The following is an 8,708-nucleotide window of genomic DNA, read 5'->3' on the forward strand; positions in this document are numbered from 1 at the left end:
AAAATAAGCCTAAATACCAGTGAAGTGGGGTCTACATTGTTTTATTTGTTTTATTTTGATAAACATTTATCGCAACTATGTGAAAAGAGCTTTTACTGTTATAAAGAACAGATGTGATCCTTAGTGGAACTGAAGGTGTGAGAAGAGACATGAAACACACGTGATCGTTGTCAAGCGGTGTACCCTGCCAATCGTGGATTAGCTGTGTCATCATCAGAGCTCGTGAGTCGCTCTAGAGAATCTGCTCTATCTGAGTCCTCCTGCTCTCCAATCACTCTAGTTGTACTCTGTTGCCTTATGGCACAGCAAGGGCGTCGCTGTCTCTCCTCCCTCTTTACGTACCCTTTACATGCTCTCCTCCCTCTTTACATGCTCTCCTCCCTCTTTACATGCTCTCCTCCCTCTTTACGTCCCCTTTACATTCTCTCCTCCCTCTTTACATGCTCTCCTCCCTCTTTACGTCCCCTTTACATTCTCTCCTCCCTCTTTACGTTCCCTTTACATGCTCTCCTCCCTCTTTACGTTCCCTTTGCATTCTCCCCTCCCTCTTTCGTCTCCTTTAAATTCTCCCCTCCCTCTTTACATCCCCTTTACATTCTCCCCTCCCTCTTTACGTCCCCTTTACATTCTCCCCTCCCTCTTTACGTCCCCTTTACATTCTCTCCTCCCTCTTTACGTCCCCTTTACATGCTCTCCTACTTTACGTCCTTTACGTCCCCTTTACATTCTCTCCTCCCTCATTACGTCCCCGTTACATTCTCTCCTCCCACTTTACGTCCCCTTTACATTCTCTCCTCCCTCTTTACGTCCCCTTTACATTCTCCCCTCCCTCTTTACGTTCCCTTTACATTCTCCCCTCCCTCTTTACGTCCCCTTTACATGCTCTCCTACTTTACGTCCTTTACGTCCCCTTTACATTCTCTCCTCCCTCATTACGTCCCCGTTACATTCTCTCCTCCCACTTTACGTCCCCTTTACATTCTCTCCTCCCTCTTTACGTCCCCTTTACATGCTCTCCTACTTTACGTCCTTTACGTCCCCTTTACATTCTCTCCTCCCTCTTTACGTCCCCTTTACATGCTCTCCTCCCTCTTTACGTTCCCTTTACATGCTCTCCTCCCTCTTTACGTTCCCTTTGCATTCTCCCCTCCCTCTTTCGTCTCCTTTAAATTCTCCCCTCCCTCTTTACATCCCCTTTACATTCTCCCCTCCCTCTTTACGTCCCCTTTACATTCTCCCCTCCCTCTTTACGTCCCCTTTACATTCTCTCCTCCCTCTTTACGTCCCCTTTACATGCTCTCCTACTTTACGTCCTTTACGTTCCCTTTACATTCTCTCCTCCCTCATTACGTCCCCGTTACATTCTCCCCTCCCTCTTTACGTTCCCTTTACATTCTCCCCTCCCTCTTTACGTCCCCTTACATTCTCTCCTCCCTCTTTACGTCCCCTTTACATGCTCTCCTCCCTCTTTACGTTCCCTTTACATGCTCTCCTCCCTCTTTACGTTCCCTTTGCATTCTCCCCTCCCTCTTTCGTCTCCTTTAAATTCTCCCCTCCCTCTTTACATCCCCTTTACATTCTCCCCTCCCTCTTTACGTCCCCGTTACATTCTCTCCTCCCACTTTACGTCCCCTTTACATTCTCTCCTCCCTCTTTACGTCCCCGTTACATTCTCTCCTCCCACTTTACGTCCCCTTTACATTCTCTCCTCCCTCTTTACGTCCCCTTTACATTCTCTCCTCCCTCTTTACGTTCCCTTTACATTCTCTCCTCCCACTTTACGTCCCCTTTACATTCTCTCCTCCCTCTTTACGTCCCCTTTACATTCTCTCCTCCCACTTTACGTCCCCTTTACATTCTCTCCTCCCTCTTTACGTCCCCTTTACATTCTCTCCTCCCACTTTACGTCCCCTTACATTCTCTCCTCCCTCTTTACGTCCCCTTTACATTCTCTCCTCCCACTTTACGTCCCCTTTACATTCTCTACTACCTCTTTACGTCCCCTTTACATTCTCTACTACCTCTTTACGTCCCCTTTACATTCTCTCCTACCTCTTTACGTCCCCTTTACATTCTCTCCTCCCTCTTTACGTTGGTATTTAGGCTTATGTTGAACTTTATTCTTGTACAAACAGACACTGTATCAAGCAGTGCATGTATTGAATGAAAATGTCTCCGAAATATCTGTGTATTTGGAAAATAATGCATTTTTTTCTACTTCAGCTGTGGTAAAGTATGCAAACAGCGCGAGCGTCTCTTAATTTTAATGTCTACACCTTTATCTTAATTTCTTTTAATTTAGCTCCATTTCTTACGAAAAGAGCATAATGTGCAAAGTGTTGAAGTGTTTGTGCCTCCCTACAAACCACCCTTTCTTTTAGGAGTCGTGATCCTGTTCCGCACATAATTTTTCACACCAGTCCATGTTCCCTGCTTCAAAGCTTCTGGCTCTGCATCACTACAGGAAGCAGAAAGTGTCTGACATCACATCTCAGTTTTCAGCTTCTCTCGTCTGCACACATTAACTCTCACCAATCGGTTACATCCAGCCATAGCCCATGTCCAGCACAGCTATTCACTCTTCCCTTTTTTATCATCTTTACATTCTCTCCTCCCTCTATGACAGAAATATCAAAAAGTTTAACATGACATTTCATCCAACTATATTGTAACTGAACAAAGAAAATTGACTCTTACTATCCTCTACTTCTTCATTAACCTTCTTATACTCTAACTTTTCACTTTATATTCTGTTTCATTCCATCCACAAAATATTTCTACACCTTTATCCTCATTTCTTTTAATTTAGCTCCATTTCCTACAAAAAGAGCATAATGTGCAAAGTGCTGAAGTGTTTGTGCCTTCCTACAAACCACCCTTTCTTTTAAGAGTCGTGATCCTGTTCCGCACATAATTTTTCACACCAGTCCATGTTCGCTGCTTCAAAGCTTCTGGCTCTGCATGAATGCATCTTTCACAGTCTTGCTTACCAGGAACTTTGCATGTCTTGATGAAACTCATCATGTGTCTCTCTACTGCTTTTACCTCACTGTCCTCCCATTTCTTTTTTGGAGCATTTGAAGAACCTATGAAATAATTAAAAAGTAAATTCTCATTACACATTCTCATTACAACTAAATCGGTGAGTAAAGAGCAAATCAAGACTGTGTTCCCAATGCATAATTTTTTTTAAATTTGTCTGGATATTGCTGCATGGAGCTAATTCATGTTTATTTGATTACTGTTTTATTTGATTACTGATTGTTTGTGCAATGTAGAGATTTTTCTTACCTTGATCCTCCTGTGAAACAGCTTGTTCAGATTGAACAGGTTGATCAGTCTGTACTGGTGCTGGTGCTGTCGTCTGAGATAGGTCACTGGAATCCTCCTCATCACTTGACATGGAATCACCTTGGGCCTCAAGTTGCTCTTAATAATTAATTAACGAAAAATGAACACTTTATTGCTTATACCTAGTATCTGTGACATGAATATATACATTGTTTTGTAAATATGTACAGCACAGATACACACAGAGCATGTATACTCATTACCATTTGGGTCGATTTCAATGTCATCAAGTTTCTTTCCTTTGTAGTCAGACAGTGTTCCTTTCTCCATGGCCATTAGGACTTTACTCATTTTTGCCAGCTGCAGTGTTCCCTCTGGTAACCGATAATACTGTCTGTGGATTCGGATATCGTGACCAAGGAAATCAGCCAGTTGGTCTGCTTCATTCTCATTAAGGTTAAGAATTTTAGACATGGTTGCTATGTGTTTCCTAAGCCTAGTTGATGACAGTGCATCAGGGTTCTTTATGCCACATTCGCAAGCAGCTTTGTTGATGCACTCTCCTCCTCTGTAGGCAGACATTGCTCCACATCTAGCAAACATAAAGGGATTCTCTGCTGGAACGCCACAAAGCTCACGCGTTTCAACAAGCAGCTCCATGGCAGAAACCATGGAAGGCTTGAGGAGCACAGGAACCTTTCTCCCTCGTTTACCACGGATCTCAACTCTTGAGAAGTGCAGACACAGCTTCCTCTCAAACTCAGACAGACAGATGGCAATGTCTTCGTGTAGCTCAGAAGAATCCCTGCTTTTAAAAGCTGACCAAAAGCATCCGGGATACCTCACCTTCTCTCCTTCGGTTGAACAGGATGACCTGGGACAGCGTGACCTTGGCTAGAGCAGCGTAGCGTAGACATTTTCATTCAATACATGCACTACTGTTTGTACAAGAATAAAGTTCAAAATAAGCCTAAATACCAGTGAAGTGGGGTCTACATTGTTTTTATTTGTTTTATTTTGATAAACATTTATCGCAACTATGTGAAAAGAGCTTTTACTGTTATAAAGAACAGATGTGATCCTTAGTGGAACTGAAGTGTGAGAAGAGACATGAAACACACGTGATCGTTGTCAAGCGGTGTACCCTGCCAATCGTGGATTAGCTGTGTCATCATCAGAGCTCGTGAGTCGCTCTAGAGAATCTGCTCTATCTGAGTCCTCCTGCTCTTTACGTCCCCTTTACATTCTCTCCTCCCACTTTACGTCCCCTTTACATTCTCTCCTCCCTCTTTACGTCCCCTTTACATTCTCTCCTCCCACTTTACGTCCCCTTTACATTCTCTCCTCCCTCTTTACGTCCCTTTACATTCTCTCCTCCCACTTTACGTCCCCTTTACATTCTCTACTACCTCTTTACGTCCCCTTTACATTCTCTACTACCTCTTTACGTCCCCTTTACATTCTCTCCTACCTCTTTTACGTCCCCTTTACATTCTCTCCTACCTCTTTACGTCCCCTTTACATTCTCTCCTACCTCTTTACGTCCCCTTTACATTCTCTCCTCCCTCTTTACGTTGGTATTTAGGCTTATGTTGAACTTTATTCTTGTACAAACAGACACTGTATCAAGCAGTGCATGTATTGAATGAAAATGTCTCCGAAATATCTGTGTATTTGGAAAATAATGCATTTTTTCTACTTCAGCTGTGGTAAAGTATGCAAACAGCGCGAGCGTCTCTTTAATTTTAATGTCTACACCTTTATCTTAATTTCTTTTAATTTAGCTCCATTTCTTACGAAAAGAGCATAATGTGCAAAGTGTTGAAGTGTTTGTGCCTCCCTACAAACCACCCTTTCTTTTAGGAGTCGTGATCCTGTTCCGCACATAATTTTTCACACCAGTCCATGTTCCCTGCTTCAAAGCTTCTGGCTCTGCATCACTACAGGAAGCAGAAAGTGTCTGACATCACATCTCAGTTTTCAGCTTCTCTCGTCTGCACACATTAACTCTCACCAATCGGTTACATCCAGCCATAGCCCATGTCCAGCACAGCTATTCACTCTTCCCTTTTTTATCATCTTTACATTCTCTCCTCCCTCTATGACAGAAATATCAAAAAGTTTAACATGACATTTCATCCAACTATATTGTAACTGAACAAAGAAAATTGACTCTTACTATCCTCTACTTCTTCATTAACCTTCTTATACTCTAACTTTTCACTTTATATTCTGTTTCATTCCATCCACAAAAATATTTCTACACCTTTATCCTCATTTCTTTTAATTTAGCTCCATTTCCTACAAAAAGAGCATAATGTGCAAAGTGCTGAAGTGTTTGTGCCTTCCTACAAACCACCCTTTCTTTTAAGAGTCGTGATCCTGTTCCGCACATAATTTTTCACACCAGTCCATGTTCCCTGCTTCAAAGCTTCTGGCTCTGCGTGAATGCATCTTTCACAGTCTTGCTTACCAGGAACTTTGCATGTCTTGATGAAACTCATCATGTGTCTCTCTACTGCTTTTACCTCACTGTCCTCCCATTTCTTTTTTGGAGCATTTGAAGAACCTATGAAATAATTAAAAAGTAAATTCTCATTACACATTCTCATTACAACTAAATCGGTGAGTAAAGAGCAAATCAAGACTGTGTTCCCAATGCATAATTTTTTTTAAATTTGTCTGGATATTGCTGCATGGAGCTAATTCATGTTTATTTGATTACTGTTTTATTTGATTACTGATTGTTTGTGCAATGTAGAGATTTTTCTTACCTTGATCCTCCTGTGAAACAGCTTGTTCAGATTGAACAGGTTGATCAGTCTGTACTGGTGCTGGTGCTGTCGTCTGAGATAGGTCACTGGAATCCTCCTCATCACTTGACATGGAATCACCTTGGGCCTCAAGTTGCTCTTAATAATTAATTAACGAAAAATGAACACTTTATTGCTTATACCTAGTATCTGTGACATGAATATATACATTGTTTTGTAAATATGTACAGCACAGATACACACAGAGCATGTATACTCATACCATTTGGGTCGATTTCAATGTCATCAAGTTTCTTTCCTTTGTAGTCAGACAGTGTTCCTTTCTCCATGGCCATTAGGACTTTACTCATTTTTGCCAGCTGCAGTGTTCCCTCTGGTAACCGATAATACTGTCTGTGGATTCGGATATCGTGACCAAGGAAATCAGCCAGTTGGTCTGCTTCATTCTCATTAAGGTTAAGAATTTTAGACATGGTTGCTATGTGTTTCCTAAGCCTAGTTGATGACAGTGCATCAGGGTTCTTTATGCCACATTCGCAAGCAGCTTTGTTGATGCACTCTCCTCCTCTGTAGGCAGACATTGCTCCACATCTAGCAAACATAAAGGGATTCTCTGCTGGAACGCCACAAAGCTCACGCGTTTCAACAAGCAGCTCCATGGCAGAAACCATGGAAGGCTTGAGGAGCACAGGAACCTTTCTCCCTCGTTTACCACGGATCTCAACTCTTGAGAAGTGCAGACACAGCTTCCTCTCAAACTCAGACAGACAGATGGCAATGTCTTCGTGTAGCTCAGAAGAATCCCTGCTTTTAAAAGCTGACAAAAGCATCCGGGATACCTCACCTTCTCTCCTTCGGTTGAACAGGATGACCTGGGACAGCGTGACCTTGGCTAGAGCAGCGTAGCTGTCAGCAGAAGGGCAAGATCTGAGCTTACTTAGGAGCTCATTGTGTTTCTTTTTCAAGATGTGTGTGCAGGACTTTGACATCCTGAGTGAAAGGAATGATCTGTGGTGTGTTCCACTTGGCTTCTTTCAATGTAGTTATAGCACCAGCAGAAATGTACTCATTCCACCTTGCCTGGTGTATTTTCCTGAAGTCTCGGGCACACTCAGCACGCTCATGATCTCCATACATCATGGCATTGCTCTCAACAATGCTAGATATCTTGTTTAAAGAATGCCCAAGTTTGAGAGCTAAAGAAGGAATGCGGTAGGAGTTTTTCTCTTCATCATAGCCAGATACAACTTTAACAGCTGCTATGACATGTTTGAAGTTAGTTGGTATGATGAAGTCTACCATTGTTCTCAGTGGGGTAATCTTCCTTGCTTCAAGAAGAAGTCTGCCTACTTCTCTCATCTTCTGTCTGATGTAGTCATGTTTGGTCACATCAGACCCCATCCTGTTGAACATGTGCTCCCCAGCTGCATGATGCATCTGTCAGTATGAACTACACGCGAAACTTCATCATAGTTCATAAAGGAGAGTACTTTCTTGAATCCTTTGCTCACTTCTAAGCCCACTGGTGTGTTTAGAGCACACAGGGATCGAACTCTTTTCCTGCCCTGGGCATCGTCATTTTTTGGTTTCAGGGACAGTTTTTTGATATGTTTCCAAAGGCTACGCTTGTTATAAAGCCCTTGGCAGTAAATGCAGTGAATAAATTCATTGGCTCTTTGACTATTTTTTGGACGGTAGCAGGCAATCATCTCCCCATGTCCTTGTCTCACCACATCGGTGTTGTGGGCAAAGTTGCCCCTTTTTCTAAGGAGGTTTAACTGGACTCGTCTTTCTTTTGAATGTTTTGGAAATGCTACTGCCTTTACAACCCCCACTTCGTTGCGATGGACAAATTCAAGGTGTCTGGCCATTTTTGAATATGGCTTAGAGCAATAAAGGCAATACTGCTTTTTGTTGTACGTCTTGCGTTCCTGCTTAGGTGATGGCATTGACTGAATAAAAGTCTTATCACCAGACGAGGTGTTTGTCTCTTTAGATTGGCATTTCATCTTTTTAGGTGATGGTGCGGTCATACATTGATCAGATAAACTACCTGCCTCTTTGGGAGATGTTGGATGTATCAAAGCACTTTTGACCATGTCATGTCCAGAAGAACTACCATCCGAATCATCTGAGCTGATTTTTGGTATATAGTCAACATCGCTGTAGTCTGTGACATCGCTGTAGTCTGTATCACAGACGGCACTTCCTGAATACTGAATGAGAGAATTTAACACTTACTCAAATAGTACAAAATGTTTTTTTTTTTTTTCAATTATATATTTTAGTGATCACACGAGTACACCACTGGCAGAATCTAATAGAACAGGTAGTATTTGGGCATAGTGGGTATGGCAGTGGATCATGTAACATTACGTTTCATCATTTGCCGATACTGGCAAGCAAAGCCATAATTATGCAAAAAATATTGAGCGTATAGATGATCACATGGCAAGTGACATACCTGTCTTTTTCTTGTTGGCCTTAAAGAGGATATCTGGAAGAGGGGAAATACAAACAAATATAAATAATTTTTATTTCATATAATTTATTGTAAGATTAACCAGTCAAAAAATGAATCTACCCACCTTCCTTAATGAGAGGGTCTCAGACGCCTGTGATGAGTGAACCACAGGTGTTGAA

General features: G+C 42.1%; 2 protein-coding genes and 1 long non-coding RNA gene across 3 annotated transcripts; all 3 read right to left on the bottom strand.

Moving 5' to 3' along the window:
* Positions 1–2,009: 2,009 nt before the first annotated feature.
* On the bottom strand, positions 2,010–5,326 carry LOC113061236 (uncharacterized). The gene is made up of 4 exons (XM_026230272.1): positions 5,306–5,326; positions 3,555–4,185; positions 3,292–3,429; positions 2,010–3,086 (listed from the first exon to the last, which is right to left on the bottom strand). The coding sequence occupies exons 1-4, from the start codon at positions 5,324–5,326 to the stop codon at positions 2,866–2,868; spliced, it is 1,011 nt and encodes a 336-aa protein (XP_026086057.1). The 3' UTR covers positions 2,010–2,865.
* A 222-nt stretch (positions 5,327–5,548) lies between these two features.
* On the bottom strand, positions 5,549–7,367 carry LOC113061237 (uncharacterized). Its single transcript, XM_026230274.1, has 4 exons — positions 7,141–7,367; positions 6,328–7,055; positions 6,066–6,203; positions 5,549–5,860 (listed from the first exon to the last, which is right to left on the bottom strand). Exons 1-4 carry the CDS (start codon positions 7,365–7,367, stop codon positions 5,640–5,642), a joined length of 1,314 nt encoding a protein of 437 aa, XP_026086059.1. The 3' UTR covers positions 5,549–5,639.
* Positions 7,368–7,671: 304 nt separating this feature from the next.
* LOC113061751 (uncharacterized) lies at positions 7,672–8,706 on the bottom strand. Its single transcript, XR_003278419.1, has 3 exons — positions 8,654–8,706; positions 8,530–8,562; positions 7,672–8,281 (listed from the first exon to the last, which is right to left on the bottom strand). It is a non-coding gene; the product is annotated as an uncharacterized LOC113061751 (long non-coding RNA).
* Between the last annotated feature and the right edge of the window lie 2 nt (positions 8,707–8,708).

This window comes from Carassius auratus, chromosome 43 (assembly GCF_003368295.1).
Source record: "Carassius auratus strain Wakin chromosome 43, ASM336829v1, whole genome shotgun sequence".
Lineage (NCBI taxonomy): Eukaryota > Metazoa > Chordata > Actinopteri > Cypriniformes > Cyprinidae > Carassius > Carassius auratus.